This window comes from Centruroides vittatus, unplaced genomic scaffold (genome assembly GCF_030686945.1).
Source record: "Centruroides vittatus isolate TY-2023 unplaced genomic scaffold, ASM3068694v2 contig_341, whole genome shotgun sequence".
Classification (NCBI taxonomy): Eukaryota; Metazoa; Arthropoda; class Arachnida; order Scorpiones; family Buthidae; genus Centruroides; species Centruroides vittatus.
In genome coordinates this window covers 791,077-814,810 of record NW_027122166.1, presented here as the reverse complement: position 1 = coordinate 814,810, position 23,734 = coordinate 791,077, and the positions used below count along the sequence as shown (strand labels likewise).

The window sequence follows — 23,734 nt, the reverse complement described above, 5'->3', positions numbered from 1 at the left end:
CATAAGTTCATATATAGTTAATCGGAACCTCTAGCTTCCATGCTTTTCATATCTGCTCTCGATTATCATTTACCTAACTCGAGATTATCAAAAAAGGGACAGACAGAGGACAGTGGGAATGTATAGGTTTTCAATTTGAAAACTGTAGCCCAATTAAAGAGTATCTTACAAATGTTTACAAACTTGTTTCAGATGCTAATAAGTTTATATTTATTTCTATGAGATAACTGTTATAACACATTTCATCAGTCATCAGTCGGATATAAACACCTAAGTAATGTTTATATCAAAATAAATCACTTTCCCTATTTGTCAATACATTCTCTAAAAAAGCAATAGCCTTGACTTTATTTTATTCTCTCATTTTGAGACACTTCATGGTGTCTCAAAACATAATTTAAAAAAGGACACGGAAATACTGTAAAGAAATACTCTGTTAATTTCATATTTTTTATAAATTTTGGACATTTCTACAGCTACAGCTATGCAGAACGACATTTGGAATTTTAAACTAATGAGTAGACAATAGACACATACAACAAAACAATAATACGTTCTACTACTATATTAATTTTTTTAGGATTTATTTCCTTATTACGATCAATTTAAACATTTTTATTTTTACTTTCATATGTAATTTAACTGTGAATTATATAATTTAATTAATTTTTCTTTTAATTATTTAATTTACACCGAGCATGAGGGAAGTGGGATATGAAGCCCCTATCCGTCTTCGAAAGCCAGTAGAGTCGTACCCCGTTTACACGTTTTTCAGTTCCTTTAAAAAAAGGATATACGGAGATCGACTGTACTTCACTAACAGAATAACACTTTTATAAGTTAATTTTAAATTGCTTTCATTCACTTTTTACATAGGAAGCTTAAAATTGGGGTTTCTCTGCGTTCTAGGCCCTGTTGGCTTCTTCTGTCTGGGCTTGAACTTATACATTTATTACGACACACGTAGGTGACTATCAAGTATAAATATACAAATAAATACAGTCACAGCTGTGAACAGCGGTCACTTGCGGGATAAATGGCCGTTATTATGGAAGTTATTTTTATGCATTTCAAAAAGAAACGATCCTGAAAAACTGGCAGCCATTTACAGATAGCCGTCATTAGAAGTTCGACTGTTTTTGAAAAGGATATACTGTACTTCGACATTATCAGAATAATCTTATGTTTGAAATTCAAAATCTTATTTTTTCCTTGAATTTTAATACGGAAAATATATTTCATATTGTTATTTCACGTATGAATTAACTTATTTAATGTTAGATAAGATATAAATGTTATCCTATTAATAAAAAATCTGGTGTATGTTTAAGCTATTTATTCTATAATATTAAAAAAAATTACTTTTTTAAAAATATAAGCACAGTTTTCCTTCTCAAATTCAAGGATTTAACGCCTACTTTTTTTTAATTACTATACTTATCATTCATTCTAAGTATTGGTTACATTTTTCCATATTTAATTGTTTTTAGTCAAATCTTTATAAAAAGTTTTACTTCCATTAATACTTTTAACTATAAAGAATCAAATGCACGTCTGTCACTCACGCTCTGGTTCTCAAAAGTTAATAATTTTGATTTTATTTATTGATTTTTAATATCTCAGTAACATTTAATTTTGTTCAATTTTATGTATTGACATAGGACACATCCGATATAATGTAGTTTCGGTATATGAATAATTTTGTATGTCTATAATGTGTTACAATGTGAACTTGATACAATAAACGATTTCGCTCAATACCTAACAAGTTCACTATATCGAGAGTGAGCAAACGACTCTCGATATAGTGAACTCTTGAGGGACTGAGGTGCATCATTAATACACTGTATTACTCGCTGAATTAGTATTATTATTAACAGTGAGCATTAATAAGTTGTCAGTAATTCTCATAGAGTAATTATTGACAAATAAATTTACTTTTGAGAGAACTTATTTTAAGGAAAAATTATTTTTAATACATTACTTTTTCCAGGTTAACGACACGTAAAAATGGAACAATGTCTGATAGAAACGTATTAAATAAATAATATGAACACGTCGCTTATTCTGTAAATGAAATATTAATTTTTACTTTCCTGGCTGTTATATATATAACAGAGAGAAAGTATGACGATCAATCAAAAGCTGATCCCCAAATCTTTTCATTTTCGGATTTAGAGAACCTTAAAACGTCGAGATATGCAAAACAATTTGAGGATTTTTTCTGTCTGTACGGATGTTAGTGTGTGGGGGGGATACGATTTTCTTTACCATCTTTAACCAATTCATTCACCAAGCTTAATAATTCCGGTGCATTTTGTCGAAAATTTCTTAAATTTTGCGGTGAGATCTGCGTATTAGGTGGATTGATACTATTAAATTTTGGTGGTTAAAAATTGAGTAGTTGGAGAGATCGAGAGGGTGATACGTCGTATCTCGAATAGTGTCGGACTTATTGAAATTTTTTTAGGTGTTTATTTAAAATATAATAATCTAATAATAAATAGTCCGACTTCTTCAATATTATTGTGGTCTCTGTTTTAATAAAAGTTAACGTTCGAAATAATGCTTTATTTTAAAACAACACATAAAAGGAATATACTGGGCCGCATCGTAATTTTTCTTCCATGATACAATCTCCAATACTAAAATTATATATGATTATAATTGTATTCCGCGGTACATACAGACAGATTATTACGAATAATCTATTCTAGGGATGGTTAACTTGTGGCAAATGAAAAGATTTGACACGAAGACTGGAAGAAAAGTTTTTTTTAACAAATGCATCCCTTCGTGTGTTCGGTTTCAATCCGATATGAAGGAAGAGTAACAATACGTCACAGTAGATTTCTCTAATCCTTCTTTATTTAGACAATTAATTTGTCATTATTGAATTATTAAGGTTGAATGTGTACTTAAATGTAAGTAAATATTTATATAGATATTTATTTATAGATTTTTTTCTGTTTCAAACTCTGTTAGTAGATTTGCCTTATAGAAATCGTATTTTTAACATATAACATTGCGAACTTTTATAAGAATTTCAATAACCTATTATTTCTTTAATATTAAAAATTTTAAATTATTTATGTGTCCAGGGGCTACAAGAGGTGAGATGACGCACACGCCAGTCATAAATGTGGGACCTTCCTTCATTAAAACCCTCGAATTAAATCGATAAAATATATAGAAATCAAATCAGAAACGATTTGCGTAACTTTCCCGGCAAGTAACTTAAAATTCTGTATAGCACCATCTGTTATGAGATTTTGTTTAAAATCTTTTTATATTAATAATTATTATAAAATGCAGAAAACTTAATTTTGACGGTAGAGTTGAGTTTTATTTAATATATATGTATATATATCCTAATAACGAGCAAAATCTTTATTAGGTCCGACCTCACTCGACATACGACACATAATCTCCCAATTCCCTCGACTTTAACCACCAAAATTTAATAGTATTGATCCCTCCAATACACAAATTTCCCTGAAATTTTCGACAAAAGGCAGAGGAGTTATTAAGCTTCAAACAGAGTGAACAAAATTCGAAAAGTATAAAAATCTTGGGGGTCACTTTCTGACCGATCGCCATATTTTTCCGCTCTTTTATATATAACAACCAGGGAAGTAATAGCCTATTTTTGCATAAAAAACCAAATTACATTTGGTGCACGTGCCAATTACCTCTGTTTTCCCTTCTATCTGGTTTTTCGTCTAATATACCGTATACGTATCTATTATTATCTAGCTTAATTTCAAGTTAATTGATTTCGCCATCATTATCCTCATACAAAAATAGTCTCATACAAATCAAGTTTTAAACGTAGCGTTTTCCTTGTGTTCTTTCGTTAAATTAATTCTCTGTAGGGTATTTAAAATAATTAAATAAAAATCTCATTTAAAAATACTCTTCGTTAAATAATAAGCTCTGTTAAATTGTTTTGGTAGATAGGCACTGAACATATCATTATCTGACAGCTATTTTTATCTTTTTCCTTCTTAAATATTGGTATTAGAGTACAGTATTTTTATTGAAAGTAGACAAATTAACATGTTTAATTTTGTAAAATATAAATTAAATAAAAATTTATAGAGTCAAACCTCTGTATAACGGCAACAGACGAGAATATGTTGGTCTGAAACTACAGTACATGGCCGGTTTTTCAGGTTATATCCTATGTATTTTTGTCCAAGAAAGAAAAGTTATTCTGAAAAATGGCCGCTTTTGGAAGGTGCCCGTTATAAAATTCGACTGTAATAAACTATACTAATAATAACTTTATAAATTCGAAATTCGTTACCATTTTTACTTTCTCGGCTCTGTTATAGTCTTGGGGATCATTTTTGACCGATTGCCATAATTTCCTTTCCTTCTGTTATAACGGAGGAAAAGGAATCGTTCAAAAAATGACCTCCCCCCAAAATTTGCACATTTTTGGACTCCGGAAACCTTGAAACGTCGAGAAATGCCAAAAACTTGGAGATTTTTCTGTATGTATGGATGTTTCGGTGTATGAAAGGATTATTTTGTTACCCAATTCGAAGCTTAATAACTCCCGTGCCTTTTGTCGAAAATTTCTAAAATTTTGCAGAGAGGTTTGTGTGTTAAGGGGATTGATACTGTTAAATTTTGGTGGTTAAAGATCCAGGGGATAGGGAGATAAAGGGGGATATGAGTTGTATCTCGAGTGAAGACCGACTTAATGAAGATTTTACTTGTTATTAGCATTTATAATACAAGTTTTTTTTAAAATAAAATCATCTATACCCTTGAAATTAAGCTGTTTTTTAATCTTTCTATAATAATTAATAATATAAGTTTTTTAATAAAATATCGTAACAGACGGCGACAAACGCTGTTGCTGCCGGAAAAGTTAAACAACTCGCTGTTAGATATTTTTTTCAAATTATGATTAAGTTCTCTATCTTGAAAAAAGTACTTTAGCATGTAGGCACAAAGAGAGCCTTTTTTCACGGTCAATTGTACCGGAGAATCATAGTAGTAATAATTTTTGTGTGTATTTACTTTTATTAAAAAATCTTTTAACCGCAAATGTATTATAAATATTCTTTTAACATTTTACTCATTTACAATCATTTGTTTGGAAATGTTATATTATAAATTCTTAGAAGTTGACCTTCAAAGTGCTAGTTTATAAAAATACAGTACACGGTGATTTTGTATGTGGGACGTTTTTTATATAATACGACATCGATAACTGAATAATTAAATAAAAATTGAACAATTTGAAACATAAACAAGCATAAACAGTATCTTTAAAAAGTTTGATAGTATATTTTTAAATTTCTTGCCAGTAATCTAAATGCCAGTTACTTTTGCAAGTAAATGTATATTTAATCAATAAACATAAAATGCAGATTTCTTCTATTTTCAAAAATACCTTGTAGAAATTTATATTCTACATTTATCTGTAAAATTCTTTTTAGATATATTCAAATTACTGTATTTTAATTCTAGGACTAGTAGAGTATTTTTTAAATCTGCTGATTATAACAAGTATGTCTATTGTAAAATAATATTACAATAAGGCTAATGACTCACCTCACTTCCGCCCTTAGAATTTACAGTTGAGGAATCAAAAATAAGCTAAATGTTGCTTATGATACTTTGTCATTTTATAGTAATTCTAGTATTTTCATCGCACGGATAATCGGAAGTTCGGTATATGTGCTACCTGTATTACTTGCCAGTTATTGTGTTGAATTTCTTGCCAATCGTTATTTTAAAGCTTTAAACATTAAATCAAAAAATATGCTTAAACTGTATTTTTGTTTACGTGTTTTTTTTTACAATTGTAAAAAATTTCGTACGTAACTTGTAAAATAAAACATAAATATAATATTCTATGATATTCCAGAAGTGTTCAACGATAAATCGCTCTTATTACATAATTTACCCTTGATAACCAATTTTTTATTTCGCTCCTTCTACTCGTACACATACAACTACAACGCAACACACTATTCGTTTGTAGTAGTCATGTGACCGATCTCACGTTCCTTTTTATATGCGTTGCCTGCTGAGAGTGAAGTTGTACGTGTGACAAACATGAACGAGGTAGTTAAGGTGATTGTAAACATATTTTACATGTTATATCTCTGGTTAGAGGCGGTAGTGTTGCAGTTCGTACCGAGGAAGCTTCGTTATAAAGAACTGGATGGAGAGATCGTACTGATTACAGGAGGTGGAAGCGGAATAGGTCGTCTACTAGCGCTGAGATTCGCAGGTGTGGGATGTCGTGTGGTAATTTGGGACGTTAACGAGGAAGGTAATCTCGAAACACAGCAACAAGTGAAGAGCCGAGGAGGTGAATGTCATTCGTATGTGTGTGATGTCACCGATAGAGAGAAAGTTTACGCTGTGGCGCGTAAAGTGAAGGAAGAAGTGGGTCCAGTCACTATTCTTGTCAACAATGCTGGCATCGTAACGGGAAAGAATCTTTTAGATATCCCCGATCATCTTATCGAGAAGACCTTTCAAGTTAACGTCATAGCACATTTTTGGGTGAGTTAAATTTAATTTATAGTCCTTATAAATTGTTTGAACAATACGCGACAATCTTTCGTTTCACGTAAAAGAAATTAGCAACACGTTTTACACTGCCATCTTCTGAACGCATGTCATACAATTTTAATAATTAATATTATATAGGCCTACTGTAAAACCTTCCAAAACGGAACCTCGATAAAACGGAAACCGGCCTAAACGGGATAAATTTTTCGGAACGGAGCTATTTTCTTTGTTAAAAACCTGTTTATAACGGAAAAAATATTCGGTAACATGCCATTTCGCTTTACGCAGGTTTTAGTGTATTTAATTACATTAATAAATACATTTATGTTTACTCCCTATTTTATAATAATTAATGATATAAAAAAAAATTTTTTAAATCTCATAAAAGATGGAGCCACACGCAATTTTAAATGTTTTTGCCGTGAAGTTAAGCAACTCGTTGCTGGATTTTTATTTATTGCATCACAAATACATTAAATATTAGGCAACATTTACATAAATTATAATTCTAGAATAAAAATTTAATTATGTACGCCTATGTATTATATTTGGAAAATAAAATATATTCTCTATTCTAATCAGACACTGAAAGCCTTCCTGCCTGATATGATCAGTAGGAACCATGGTCATATTGTGACGATTTCTAGTCTGGCCGGATTCTCTGGAATAAATCGTCTTTCCGATTACTGCGCTAGTAAATCTGCCGCCATCACTGCCCACGAATCTTTACATTTTGAATTGAAAAATGATAACGTTTCGGGTATCAAGCTGACATTAGTGGCACCGTTCTTCATAAATACAGGCTTATTTGAAGGAGCTGATGGGGGGTAAGTTGTTTCCTGCTTTTAAACTTTTGTTATTAAACCTACACGCTATATTGCCATTAACTTTGTTTTCTTTTATATGTACTGTAACAAGCACATTCTTCTTAAGTTTGTAATAACTGATAACGTAAAGCACAATTTTATTTGGGAACGTATTATTTGGGAAATACATATATAATATCCCACCAGTAGCCGAGTGGATACAACCACTGAACAATGTAGTCGTAGGTTCGCGCCTGGCTGCAACGGGCTGGCCTCAAGTTTCTCAGGTTTTCTTCACTTCTGTAACACCTAAATAGGACCAGTTTTTCTTTAGAAAGTCTTCCCGGAAGACAATCTCTGCCATAAACAAATAAACCAAATATATACAGTTACTTTGTATACTGTTTGATTTGATGTAGGTGCCAAAAATTCCTTTCAAAGAAGGGAACATATACAATGTTTAAGTATCTTATTAGCCCACCAAAGGCCAGGCCGAATGAATAAAATCACTGAATAGTAGTGGTGGGTTCGTGCCTCACCGAGGTCACGTGATTTTTATTTATACCAGAGTCGGGTGAGCCTGCAACTTTGTTTAAAAAAATTTTTACGTATCGTTTGTTGGTGTTAGGCAATTAAAATTGCTTATTAGTGAACACTTACAAACATTTTTAACATTCGAGATTATAGTTCCTTTCCCGCTTTAATTGTGATTAGCGAGGGATTTCTTAATTCTTAGAAATAAGTTAAACTTATTGTTTAACTTATTTCTAAGAATTTATTAACGAATATACAGAATTTAGCTTAAAAGCAAGCAAGCCCACTCGCTGAACATTATTAGCAAAATTTCAAATTATGATGAATATTCTTTAATACGTTACAAGTAACTAACATCTTAGAATAACACTCGTTTATTTTACAACCGTAACATTGCTTCCAAGTAAATATTGTTAAGTGCGTGCAGAGTGGTTTGGAGAGATTTAATCTAAATTTGGGAGAATTAAAATTCAAAGAAACAATAGGTGATACAAAACTGTAAACATTTATTTTATAACAGTTTAGTCCCTCCTTGGTCTATTGTCTATTGTCCCATCTTCATCTAGATATTTAGAGATTTATTTTTAAGGAAACGATTGTTTAATTAGTGTTGTTTTATTAAGTAATAAATTAATTTGATAGCAATGCTTAGTAGTATTTAGAACAAGGGATCTCAAATCCATGTGACGCTTGGAACCCTCCAACTGCTTGATCCGTCACTGTCTTAGTAGACAGTGACGGACAATGAATGATGTATAGAGTTACTCTGTATAGATTATAGTTTAAAAATTAATGAACTACTTTACAAAAAATATCGTATTATTTAATATCTCACTTTAAAAAATAATCCTGTGCGTGGGCTTGGTTTTAGGCTAAATTGTTTATATTTTTAATAATTCTTAGAATTAATTAAAAACAATAATTCTTAGCTCACTACAGTTGAAGCAATTAATGAAATAGGAAAAAAACTATAATCTTAAATTTTAATTGACTAACAAACACGAACAAATGATTCACGAAAAAATTAAAAATCAGAAAAGTTGGGGTTTTGACACCTTTATTAACAGCTTATTATTATTATAAAGAACGATTATATGTGACTAGAAACACCAGCAAATGAGCGACAAATGATTCATAAAAAAGTTTAAAGAATATACAAAGTTGGGGTTAAACTTTACACAGGTTTTATTCACATTGTCTAATATCTAAATAGGGGCCAGTCTTCTATAGAAAGTTCTCTCGGAAGATACTTCTGCCGGGAGATTGCCCAAGTGTTGCATTGCCTTATCTCATCCCTCTACCAAATATCCTATTTAAACACCGCAGGCGTCCATAAGTTGATAAAAATTAGCATTTTTTATTATATTTTACATCATAAAAAATATCACTAACATATTTAATGTGGATTTTAAGTCGCATATTGTCATTTATAATTTCTCTTTTAACTTATTTACCCTACTATAATGCTTAAATGCCAGGAACCATGAAAATATTAAGAGACAATCCCTTGGAATTACATAATCGAAAGGATTTAGAAAAGTTTAGGGCTTCGGTTTTAGGGATTTTAATATAAAATATTAAAATAAAAAATTGAATACGTATTTTGAAGTTTTTAAATAAATTTTAACACTCAGAAAAGTAGATATTAAGCTGGAACAGATAGAAATATTGAAGAGTAATCGTAAATTGCCGCTATCGCTCAATATAACATATTTCTTTAGTTCTCGGGCTTTATACTAATTTAATTTTATAAATTATTTTTAAAATGATTTAAAAACTTAAAATGCTATAAAAATTTCAGATATTTTTCAGTTTTGACACCTGAATACGTTGCCGACGAAATAATATCTGGTGTAAGATGCAATCAAGAAACAGTCATTCTTCCAAGTATCTTTGGCGCTATAGTCATGGTGAAAGCGTTAGTGTTTTTTATCATTTTTTAATTTTATTCTTTAAAATTTTATCTAAAATATATACATATAGTACATATATTTTTTCTGTTTTGGTAGCATAATGCCTGTAACAGCATATTCTGTGTACTACGAGTTATTACAAGGGTATAACGCTATGAAAAATTTTGTTGGAAGATCGAGAAAAAACGATTAATATTCTTTGTTTTTGTATAAATTTTACCTTTGTAAGTATTGATTTTATATAACTGTATGAAATTTCTTGTTGTTTATGTAACTATTTGTTTAAACTTTTATGAAGTTTACTCTTGTTTTCTTTTAACAAATTGTATGTTCCAGTTTTTGCGACATTTCTGTGAGAAGGAAAGTATGGCAATCGGTCCTTTTTGACCGATTGCCATATTTTCCCTCTGTTATCTAAAATAGAGCCAAGAAAGGAGAAAATAGGAGTCCATGACTTATACAAAGGTATTACAGTGACAATGTCCATGCTCTCTGATGCGACGAGCACACCTAACGGAATTTAGGCCTAGGGGTCAAAGATAAAAGCAGTATTACGTGCGCCTAACGGAAAAACGAACATAACACAAGAGCAAAGCAATCACCATCCATTGCTTTGTTCTTGGATCATCTCTCCGTACCCGCCAATGCAAAGATCGTTTCTCCCGTGGCCTGCAGATACGAGGATAGCCTCTTTTGTGGCGGAAAGTGCAAAGTTCACCTGTCTGTGTCTGTCAGGTACTGTACAAGAATCGCCTCTTCTGCGCCTAACAGGTGCAGGGATGGTTTTTCTCTTCCCGGCTTCGCGTCAATTCTATCGCGATGCAACAAATTTTTTTACTCTCAACTTTAAAATTCATTCCGCATTATTATAATGTAATTATTATAATATAATACATTATAATAAGCACTATAATGTAAGTTATTATAATGTATACCGACGAACTTCTTCGTCATACGAGAAACCGGTTTGAGAGGTTTGAAAACTCTCACCAGCGTAAAAATACGCCGGCGTTTTTAATTTTATTTTTCTTGAGAACTATACATCCTAGACATAAGCAGAATACGCCATCGTCTTCTTCTGTTTTTATTTTACATAGTTATTTTTCATTCGTCTTCGATTTTTAAATAAACATACTGCTTAGATAGAATGGGTCATGGTTAGATTACAATGTAAATTTAAATTACAGTGTAATTGTTGTATTGTACTTGGAAAAATGTTTCTAAGACTAAACGATGTGTTTTGTCAGATTATATAATTAAAAAAAATTACAATCTAATTAAATTTATTCGCCTTAATTAATGTAATTTTTTTTATTATTTTGTTAGTTTTTGTACTAATTTATGCTCTTTTATATTTGTTATTCATCGCTTTCTGTAATTTTTTACATTTTTATTCAACTTTGTTAATTAATTTACAAAATATAATAGTAAGAAATATTGTAAACAAACACACGTGCTTCGTCACGTGACCGCAGAAACCCCTGCGGCAGGTGAGGTTGACGCCATTCTATTTTCCGTGACCTTCTTATGACGTAGAAGCTATCTAAGAAATAAAAAATAATTTAAAATATTAAATGTTTTCCATTATTTATAAATATTATTTCAGTAAATAAATTCATTTCTCATTGTTTAATTATATACCATTAATTAAATTTAAATATATTAAAATAATGAAATTATTATTATTATTATAATCATAAAATTCATCAAAGTTATCAAAATAAAAAATATACAGGTAGATAATACTTTCTAATTATTATTGTGTAATATTTAATAAGTTAATTTTTTTCTTTTTGTAATATATAAAATATTATTTGTGTATATAAAAAATAGTTACTATTGTGATCTCCAGATGGCACCAATGTAAAAGTTTGAGAACTCTTCCCCGGTGTTTTGTTTTATTTTTTTTTTTTTTTAGAACAATACATCCTAGACATAAGCAGGTTACACCAGCGTTTTCTTCTGTTTTTATTCTACATAAAATGCAAAAAAATATACTACTATTTTAAAATAAATTTGTCATTTTCGATTTTTTAACGTTTTTACGTTCGTTACATCGATTACGTTCTCACTTTTTTTCAGTTATTCAAGTAATTCAATATAATTCAAAATTTGAAAATACACAATTCTCAGTGTTAATATTTTTATGAACCAAATGTATAGTAACATTTTTTTCTATTTTTTATGTTAAATGATTTTTTTCTATTTTTTTTTATTAATGTTTAATAAAAAAAGAGGTTGTAAAAGTGTGTGTATGAATATTGTAGCTGTTTTAATGCAAACACAAAAATTCACACTACAATGTATTAACGGGTAAAAAAGTAATTTAAGCAGGTTTTCAGTTTAAATTATCGTTAAAACATGGCATACCTATAGCTTTAGTCGTAAATCGTAAATTTCCATTAAAATCTTTAACCACCAAAATTTAGTACCATCAATCCCCCAATACACAAACCTCCCTGAAAAAACTTCAGAAGTTTTTGGCAAGCAGAGGAATTATTAAGCTTCAATTAGGGTGAACAAAATCAAGCCTCTCACATATACATTAATATTCATATAAACAGGAAATAAAACACAATTTTTTTTTTTTTTTGCATTTCTCGGAGTTTCAAAGTGTCTCGAGTCCAAAAATTATAAATCTTAGGAGTCATTTTTTGACCTATCGCCACATCTCTCTCATATATGACACGGTTGGGAAAGTAAAAATGAACAAGATTTGAATTTGTTTAAACGTGATCTTTATATAACAGAATTAAAAACATTACAAATGTTCCATCATTTAATATCTTACATTACTAATGCAAATGTACTTATAGAAATGTATTTTTTGTATAACAATATTTATATTTTTTTACTTTTTTATATTTTTTTTACTTTTTTTATTTTTTGAATTTCTTAATCCACAGTTTAAATCTTTAAAATTTACAACAAAACAATGTTTTTAAATAGATCTTCGGTCCTGGCTGAAAATTATATAAGAGAAAATTTTTTGGTCCATACTTAGCAAAGCTTTAAGATCCTTTTTAAGTGAGAAAACTTTAAATGTTTCACATTACTTAAGTGATTCATATCACTTTTTGTCAATTCAGAAAAATTACTGAAGCTAACAGTTGCATTAATTAGTAGTAATTTACTGATATTTTGTTCATTTTTTAGAGTAAATGAATTTAGAACAGCTTGAAAGGTTTCTCTATTAGAATATACACAATTTAAAAGAGCTATACAATCGTGTTCGTTTATATCTGTCGATACAGTATAAAAACAAGCTTCTAACCTGAAATTTTCACAGTCGACTCGATACATATTAAGGCATTGGCTAGCAAAAACAAGAATCCAAGAATGAATTAAAATGATTGCTTTTATGTAATATTTCATGATTAAAACAAAAATAAAGATTGGTCAATTAACACCTTAAAGTTGTAAAAGCTATAAAGCAATATATCTTTATCCATTTGTACAAAAAATAAATACATAAATCTAAAAATCATTTTTAAATTATATATTTGAAACAACACATTTTAATTTATGAAGTTTAGATTTTTTTATTATAAAGTTACATATTGTTTTTAACTCCCAAAATGATATTTTTACGCCAAACTAAAAAAGAGTAACCAAATTGGGCGCAAAGTAGCCAAAACTTGGTAAGCTGGAAAAAATACTTAATAAAACTGAAATTGGGAGGCGACCGAAAAAAAACAAAATTAAATTATGATAATACAAATTGTGAAAATTATAAAATTTTTGATAATTGTATTAATATAACATTCAGGAATTGACATGGATGCACTTTTTAAGTATTACTATGTGAATATTTTATATTATGAAGAAAATAAATTACAGAATCGAGAACATGTCGTAAATTGCCAAATTTTTGATAATCCACCCATTATTTTTTCGCTTGCTTCATTTCATGCAGAGAAAACATTTATGTCTAAACTATCAGCAAAGAATTTTGATTCTTTCTATAATATTTTGAGCAATGTCAATTTTTTATATTAGGTGATCGAGTTAAGCCTAACACAGGACTATTTTACACATGAATTTTATTTTTAATTTTTTATGTGATAATCTAACGAAACTATCTGTTAAATCTTAAAATCTTAATAATTTATTTAATAATTTATTGAAATAAATAACAATATTGATAAAAACTACTATTTTGAAATTTAATAAAAACTATAAGGAAAATGTGTTGTAACTGAAAAGTAATTTTTTTAAATAATAATAATAATAACAACTCTCCCGTGGTCACCACCTGGTCGTGGTTGGAGAGCCCAGTAATTTTACTGATCCATAGAGCAATGCAAGCTGGAGCACAAGCTCCTGGTAGGGACACCCATGCCAGTAAGGTCTATGGGGAGAAATGAAGCTAAGAGTGACCACATCCACATTCTGTGGAGATATTTATTATGGTAATAACCAGATCTAAATATGATACCGGCTTGGACGTCGCCCGGGTTAACAAGGGCCGCGTTCGTGGGTTAGGCAGAGGCTCACGTTCGAAAAATATGCCACAGTCTCCTCTGATTACCGGTGGCGAAAGCAGTGCCGGCCCAAGCATGGCTACTGCAATGCCCTCAACACATGTGAGGAGTAAGCGGTCAAGGTGGCAGCCTACCGCTATGGGGGACCCGGGTTCGAATCCGAACAGGAATTTTTCGGAGGTTGGTCCGTTCGGGATATGTCGGGCCCCGTCCCTAACCACCCGGTCGCCCCATTGTGGGCCTGGCCGAACCCATAATGGGCCTACTAAAAGAGGCCCTCTTAGTGCCCACAGGGCGGAAAGAGTTAAAAAAAAGGGAAAAAAACACATGTGAGGAACCAACCAAGCCTTGGTGTTTCTGTGGCAATGCATCCACAGACTACAAAGGCTCGAAAACCACGCCAACGGATGAAATGGACAGTAGAAATGAACGAGTTTATCATCCGTCATTACTACACCGTCACAAAACTCGAAACAAACATGACAGCATACAGACAACAACTACACCTAAGATTCACACAACAATATCCTCACCTCACTGTCACCGAACAAAAGGTTGTTGATCAAAAAAGGACAATTATACACAACAACTTTTTTCCACAAACAACACTTGAACTTATCAAACAACAGGTTGCTGATCAAATACATTAACACACAGAAACATTTAACATTAAAGAAGATCAGAATAATCCAGCAACAAGCACCGATTACAGCGCACACGCAACAACTACCACTATTGATACTACAGACTCTTTCTCATCCACCACTGATAACGTAGACATAGATTTAATTAATACGCTTTCAATTATATTTCAGGAAATACTCACTAAATATACAAGCACAGATCCCACACAACGACAACGAATACCAAAAATCAACACGTCAAAGGTAATAGGAAAAACACTAAATTATGTAAACACTCACTTACTACCACACTACATTCATTCAATTTCTACACTCTCAGACTCGTACATTAGTTTATGCTGGGGCAGTCACAGTAGTGACACACCATGGACTGAAAATACAATCATAGACAGATACACACAAAACACAGTTCTATCACAAGCCTACCTGGCACAGAAGAATAGAAACACAAATAAATGACATTAGACAGCAATTAGGCAGACTGACACAATACACTAAAAACAACATAACACCCAAATTAAGGAAACAGCTCAAAAACATTTTCAAGAAAATCAAAAACACACACAAACCACGAACATCACAACACACGCATTACAGAACACGCATATCAATACACGCATATCAAAACAAAAACTCGCAGCCAAAGCACGTAGACTCAAACGATACAAAACATGTACAATATGAAAACAACAAAATAAATTATTCACAAACAATGAAAAACTCTTCTACAGACAAATCAGTATCAAAACAAACACTGATACACAGCACAGTGGCACACCAACAGAAGAAGAACTCACAACTTACTGGTCTTTTCTTCGGTCCAGTGCTGTCACACACATTGCTGATGCAGGCTGGATCGAGGAGGAGAACAGAAACTTGCACAACATATCAACTATGCTCTGTGCTGAAATAAACATACACGATGTCCAATACACTGTTAACAGAACACACAACTGGAAGACACCTGGTGTAGACAACATTCGCAATTTCTGGTACAAAAAATTTATATCACTGCACCAGGAACTAGCTAAACACCTAACACACATCATCATCAATCCACAAGACATGCCAAATTTTCTTACTCAGGGCATCACCTACATGAAACCTAAAAATAACAATACCACAGACCCCACACAATACAGACCAATTACATGTCTTCCAACACTCTACAAATTATTGACATCCTGTATCACAAACAAAATATACAAACATATTGAAGAACACGACATTCTAACGGAACAACAAAAAGGTTGCCGTAGAAATCACAGGGGATGCAAAGAACAGTTACTCATGGATTCAGTCATTCTACGGCAAGCACACAAACAACATAGAAACATACAATGGCATATATAGACTACAGAAAAGCATTCGACACTGTTCCACACAGTTGGCTGCTGCATATTCTACACATGTACAAAATACATCCATCACTCATTACATTCTTCCAAAACACTATGCAGCACTGGAGAACAACACTACATCTCAGGGTTCATAACACTACCATACATAAGCAAATTAAATATTTATTAGACGAAGAATTTTTCAAGGAGATTTCTTTAGTCCTCTCTGGTTCTTCTTAACCCTGAACCCTTTATCTAATACGTTAAACAATACGCAATATGGTTACAATATCAGACATGAAAAAACAACACAGTTTATTTACACTGTCACATCTCATGTACTGTACATGGATGACATAAAACTTTATACATCCACAGAAAAACAACTTCATCAACTCCTACAAATCACACATTCATACACCAAGGACATACAAATGGAATTTGGCCTAGATAAATGCAAAACAGTTCACATAGAAAAAGGAATTCTGAAGAAAGAAGATTTTGCACTCGGAAATGGGGACGTTATTGAATCCATGAAAAAGTGTGAGTTCTACAAGTATTTAGGATTCCAACAGGCCAAACTAACAGAACATGCACAAATAAAGCAAAGATTAATTAAAGATTACCAAAGTACGTTAAATGCTATTCTCAGAACACAATTAAATGCAAAACACACAGATAAAGCAATAAACATGTGTCATCCCAGTACTCACATATTCTTTTGGAGTTATACATTGGACTCACACACATCTCGAGCAACTCCAAAAGAAAACAAGAACAACACTTACTAAGCATAAACAACATCATCCTAAATCCGCCATAGAAAGATTAATCCTTCCACGTAAAGATGGCGGACGTGGCCTGATTGACATAGTTAACCTTCACTACAAACGAATACAGTCACTGCGAGAGTTTTTCCACAGAAAACAAGAAACATCACAGTTACATAAAGCAGTAACTCTAGCAGACTCGAATAACACACCATTAAATGTACACTCACAACATATGGACACAACACAACATATAAAAAGCATAGACACCATTAAGCAATCGTGGGCTCGAAAGGCACTCCATGGCAGGCATCCTTACGACCTGGCCCAGGATTTTGTTGACAAAACTGCGTTAAACAGCTGGTTAGCTCGGGGATGCCTCTTTGGGCAGACGGAAGGATTCATGATCGCCATACAGGATCAGGTCATAAGTACTAAAAACTACAGAAAACACATACTCAAAGATGCAACACTCACAAATGACACATGCAGAAAATGTCACGTCATGCCAGAAACTATACAACACATCACCTCTGGTTGCAAGCTCTTGGCACAGACAGATTATTTACATAGACACAATCAAGTAGCATATATAATATACCAAGAGCTTGCAAAGAAACACAAATTATTAGACATCCACGAACAATACTACAAGTATATTCCACGGACAATATTGGAAAACAACACACACAAAATGTACTACGACCGATCCATAATCACAGATAAAACAATTTACCACAACAGACCAGACATCCCACTCATTAACAAACACAATAAAATCACATACATTATAGACATATCCATTCCAAACACTCACAATGTACAAAACACATTCACTGAAAAAATCAGCAAGTACACAGAACTCGCCCAGGAAATAAGGCATCTGTGGAGGATGATAGGGTGCTAATTGTACCTGTTGTTCTCTCCTCTACAGGTGTGATACCACACACACTACATAAAAGCCTGGGCACATTACAATTGAATAGAAACACATACATTACACTACAGAAGGACACTATATTGAATACATGTCATATTGTGAGGAAATTCCTGAATACAGACACACACGCACAGATACATTTCTTTAATTTTTGTTTTGATCACTATGCTTTTACTTTGGTCCGGCATAGTACACAGCCACCAGTGTTAACCGAGTATATCTCACTTAACCCAACGTAATAATAATAATAATAAACGTTTATTCACAAAAAGGAAAGAGTTTCCCTGTTAAGGGGGTTTTACATTTAATAGGGAAAATTACAAAGAAAGGTTGAACAGTTTACATATATAAATAATAACAGTTATAACATTAATTACAAGTATATTTTTGTTGGATAATTACAATCAAATCCTTAATGTTATTAATAGAGATAAAACCAGTTATATAGTAGTAATGAACAATGAACTATTAAGTTAGGTTTTTCAGTAATTTTGATAAAGTAATTATATAATTTATATAAAACTTTTTTATTATCTTTGTTGATCATTCTAAGTTCAAGGAGTGATTTACATTGAATTTTTCGTTTAATATCAAGTGAGTCGTGCACATTTGTTAAACCTTGACAATCCTGTATCAAATGGTAGAGTGAGAGTTTTTCGGAATTGCACCAAATACCATGATTATTTGCAAAATTAATATAGGCTAACTCTTGTTGATATAGATAGAATATTTATTAAGGCACACATTTAAATTAATTGATTTAGATATATATGGTTGTGAACATGGAATATGGAGCAGATTGGTCCAGGGATGATATTTACTCTGATTTCAACTTGTTTGATCCTTGTTAATAGACTTTGGAGTATATAAAAAATAATTGTATATTGTGTTTGCAATGACGACTTTTTTACTGTCTGACATTTTAGGCATCTCACCCCAAATATCCGGGTGAGATGTCAAATGCCATTAGGGTAAGATAACAAATATAATCGCATAAAATTAATTTTCGAATATTTTAACCAAATTTAATTAATTGCATATGTAGTACAAAGTACTTCATAGTAAGTATAACAGCGCAGTATAAGTATTGTTAAGTTTTCGCCCGTCCTAACGTGCTCTATAGCTAGCTGAAAGCTCTTTTCAGTCCAAAAACCTTTTTCAGAAGTCCTTATATAATTTCTATGCATATCCTGCAATAAAACGAGAAAACAAAAATTTATTAAAAATAGGCATATTGGAATTCAATTAACAAAAGATAGGCATGTTACCCCAGGAAAATGTGGCATCTTTCCCATTTGTCGGGGTAAGATGCCTAGCGGAGTCACGTGTTCTAGCGTGTCCGATCGGGATCGGCGGTAGCTCACAATGGAAACTTTAAAACCTTAACTACATCACACATTAATTGTTTTTCGCAATTTTTAATAAATTCTATTTTAACTTTTAGTTTTAAAATGATTCTAGAAACATTTCACAACAAAAACTTCCTTCTTATCTTGCTTTTATTCTTCTCAGATGTAGAAAATGAGATAACGGTAGCAAACTACAGCTTTCCGCACTCAATATTGGCCCAACGATTTATCATACAAACACATGACAATATCTGACGTCACCGTTTAAAAATATCAAAAAGTAGGCATCTTCTCCCGCTTACCATCTTACACCAAATCACTCTATATGTTGCAGTCAAAACCAGTTTTTAGTTAGAACGCGTTTTAACTAGTTGAAACTAGCATATACTGAATGTCTTTGTTATAACTAGAATTTACTGCTAGTCAAAAATGAATTTGAGTTAAAACTAGTTTTAACTAGACAAAACGAGTTTTAACAAAGACATCCAGTATAAACTAGTTTCAACTAGTTAAAACGCGTTCTAACTAAAAACGGGTTTTGACTGTAACATATATTTCAAAATTTTACCTAGAATCGTACTATAATTGTTTCTTAAATTAATTTATCAAAAATCCATTTATTTATAAGTCGGTTAGTCCGAAAAATCCAACGGAATCAAGTAAAACAGGAAATAATTTCTGGGTTTCTTAGCCGGTTCGAATGCAGTCACATACTTAGAATTGTAGGTCACTGAAGAATCACTCCCCACGTGACGTCACATCCAGCAGTGCTTTCAATTTAGCTGGATCCAGCGCGAATGTATTTTTGGTGCAATAAAGTGTTATCTATCTAACCAGCAATTTATGTTTTTTTTTTTTTAAAGAAATAATACTTAAACTTTTATTGTTTAGACTGGTCGTTAGACTAGGAGTTTTACTGATTTATACTATAAATCAGTAAAACTCCTTACACATTAAGGTAGTAAACTTAACTTTGGTTCGGTTTAACACTTGAGATAGAGATAATTAACTTTAAATGTTTAGTTAAATTATAATTATAATGTAATCTTTAAGTTAAATAATAGCAAAGGTAATTCTACTCACTAATTTATATTAATACTAGCAGGTAGGCCGGCGTTGCTCGGGCAGAAGTAATGATAGCGATAATTAAGATTATTAAGTTATAGTCACAGAAGAAAAAGAGTAATTTCATCAACAAACTAAGTATTTCGAAAGAAAGGTCAAATTTGAAAATCGAATGTTCTAATATTGTTCGATTTTCACGACGTGTTCTGATTATATCGTTCGATTTTCATCGAATGTTGTAAAGAAGAAAGGTCGAGAAAAACCGATCTAATCTGTTTAAATTTGAAAATCGAATATGTTCTAACATATTACTCTTTTTCTTTTTTCTTTTTTTTCCAGAGCCCGTAAATCTTGCACGTCGCTTTCTCTTGTTCTCCATTGTTACTTAACACTTCCATTGTTGACACTTCCATTGTTACTTAACACTTTGGTACTTAAATTTAGTACCCTAACTGTGTACCAGATTTCAACTTTCAACTCCTAACCGTTTTAGCGAAAATGAAGATTATTACGTTACAGTCAACCTTACCCGTTTTCATAGAATGCAAGAATTAGGTCCTCCCTGTTTCCAGACTAATTACAAAATTTTTAGATGGGTCTAAAAATATGTTCGATTTCCCGCAAAAACGAAAAAAACTGCATCTGCGTCTTGACCGCTTTCTCTTAACACTTCCATTGTTGACACTTCCATTGTTGGCATTTCCATTGTCACTTGACACTTCCATTGTTGATGGAAGTGTTAAGCCTTAATCCTGTCCCTCTGCCCATGAGGAGGTATTTCGAAAAATCCCTTCTTAGTGTGCGTTCTCGTGACGTACCCTAACTGTGTACCAAATTTCAACTTTCAACTCCTAACTGTTTGGGCTCTGCACTGATTATTATTATTATTATTATTATTATCAACTCGTCTCGATTATATATATATAGATATTATAATAATGTAAGGCCGGATAATCAGTGGCTAAGTGGCTATCAGTCTTACCAGTGTTCTTATATAGGCTCTACATATCAGTCTGTAGTTATTTATAAGTAATTTAATTATTAGTGTTAGTAAAGTAGTGAGTAAGTAATTAGTAGTAGTCTAGTAGTTAGTTATTATTATCACAATCATCAATCACATACATTCATATCATCATATATCTGATACTCATTAATTTAATTAACTATTTAACTAACTAGATAGTCTCAGTTTCTCACTAATTTTCACAAGAAAATTGCCAAGCCTAGCCCACTAACCACTTATAGAATAAAAGTTAAAAACTCTTATTTAATAGAATTAGAGTAGAAGTTATAAAATATTAGTCTTGTCTTGAATAAAGTATTTTAAAGGATTAAATAAAATTAAATCAATTACTTCTGTTATTTTTTTGACTTTTCTGGAAGTAGGATCTCGAGAAACAAATGGTATTGTATTGATGGTGTCTCCCAACCTACTTCTTAATGAACTGCATATATATCCCGCTGCGGAGAGGGTCCTTTCTGCCTCTACGCTAGTTGGTTTCAGGGTCATCAAATAATCATAAATCGTTTCGTCACGTGATTCATTGACGTCACAACCGACCGTAAATTAGAATTATGCACCAGGACTAGGAGAGGAATTACTTATTTTATTTAGCGCGAAGTCACTTTATTTAGCGAGAGCGGAAAGTCAACTGGCAATTAGATCAGCAGAGGTAAAAGGGCGGGCAGTGCGGTATAGAGAGGGGGGTGTAGCACGTGTCGCAACGTCACGTGTAGCACGAACGGCAACGTCGCTCTTGCCGCCGAGCGATAGCGCACGTAGCAAAGCGGCAACGCCGACAACGTAGACTTTTGCGCCATTATTTAGAAACTTAATTGAGTACTTGCGGATCCTCAGCGCTGGATCCAGCACCTGGTGCTGGATTCAGCAGGCCGAAGAATGCGCTGGATAGCTGGATTGCTGGATGAGGGATCCAGCAATTGCAATCCCTAGTCACATGACACGATGTTTATTGTTAGTCGTACGTGGTCCCCACGCTTTACAGAAAGTTTCTGATTAGTTTATTCGATAGACGAACATAAATTATTTTATATAAATTAAATCCATGTTTAAATAAAGAATATTAACTACTTGGGACGCATGGCCTCCGGAATACATCACCGGTCACGTGACACGCCAAGCAATATACATACAGCGTTAGAAGTCTCGTTAAGAGGAAGATTGTGGGGTGGAAGAAGGGTTTGGCCACGCTTCCATTGGCTAGTGTAATAGATGCACGGACCGACCGGGGAGCAAATGAAAAGTTGGTGCTCATAACTGTCGGAGGAGCCTGCCTGGTGTGACGTGTGGCCATTCGTTTCGGTCCTTCTCGTTCGGCTACAAACGGTGAAAATGTTTCCGCTCCTGTTAATTTTCTTGGCGGTTTCAGTTTCTGCTACGGAAATGGCGCCGATGTGCGAGCCCATCAAAATCGAAATGTGTAAGGATTTGGGTTATAATGTCACTAAAATGCCTAATTTAGTGGGAGACGAGCTTCAACACGATGCCCACCTGAACTTGATGACCTTCCAACCTCTGATACAATACGGCTGTTCGTCCAAGTTACGTTTTTTTCTGTGCTCCGTTTACCTTCCTATGTGTACGGAGATGGTGCCACAGACTATAGGACCTTGCGCTCCTCTATGCGAGGACGTTAAGACCAGCTGTCTACCGGTGTTACAGGAATTTGGTATTTCTTGGCCTTCAGCTCTAGAGTGTAACAAGTTTCCGTCCGAAAACAACGACGTACACACGTGTATGAAGGGACCAAAGCCGACGGGACAAGACCATCACCAATTTCACAGTTACAGTTCGAGACGCTTTGCCGATCGAGGCATTAATGTTAATCCTAGTGAGTAAATAGTATAAAATTAACATGAATCTGATGAAAATATTATTAAGAGACAATCCCTTGGAATTACATAATCAAAATATATGAAACCACGAATGAAATAAACTCCGCTTTTACGATCAAATTAGTTCTTGTTAGAAACTGTAATAAACCGAATGCTGATTATTCATAGGCTCGATATTATAAAATAATATTTCGTTCCTGGAAATGAATAACAAGAATTAGAGCATTTCTCTTAAGAAAAATTCGTACCGATCATAAAGCAAAAATTTAATATAGCTAATTTAATAGGTTATAATTTTTTGGTCCTACTTCATTTTAATTTTATTGTTTTTAATTTTTCCTTGGAGGACTTGCATGACCAATGGATGAACGCCGAATAATAAGAAATTATGGGACAAAAATACTGAAAGTTCAAAACTGTCAACTCAGGTTTGTGCTGTTAATAGATGCATTCCAATCCTCCTGAATTTAGCAGTTTTATTATTTTGTTT

General features: G+C 32.5%; 1 protein-coding gene and 1 long non-coding RNA gene across 2 annotated transcripts in view; one reads left to right on the top strand and one right to left on the bottom strand.

The window, feature by feature from the left end:
- The window catches only part of LOC136974074 (short-chain dehydrogenase/reductase family 16C member 6-like), a 90,256-nt gene extending 79,298 nt beyond the window's left edge, over positions 1-10,958 (top strand). The window contains exons 2-5 of the mRNA XM_067268851.1: positions 6,057-6,534; positions 7,126-7,370; positions 9,685-9,801; positions 9,893-10,958. Of these exons, the coding sequence (XP_067124952.1) occupies positions 6,079-6,534; positions 7,126-7,370; positions 9,685-9,801; positions 9,893-9,989 (915 nt within the window). The 5' untranslated portion in view covers positions 6,057-6,078 and the 3' untranslated portion in view covers positions 9,990-10,958. The remainder of the gene's footprint in view (positions 1-6,056; positions 6,535-7,125; positions 7,371-9,684; positions 9,802-9,892) is intronic.
- A 207-nt stretch (positions 10,959-11,165) lies between these two features.
- On the bottom strand, positions 11,166-11,834 carry LOC136974080 (uncharacterized). The gene is made up of 2 exons (XR_010880592.1): positions 11,634-11,834; positions 11,166-11,339 (listed from the first exon to the last, which is right to left on the bottom strand). It is a non-coding gene; the product is annotated as an uncharacterized lncRNA (long non-coding RNA).
- Between the last annotated feature and the right edge of the window lie 11,900 nt (positions 11,835-23,734).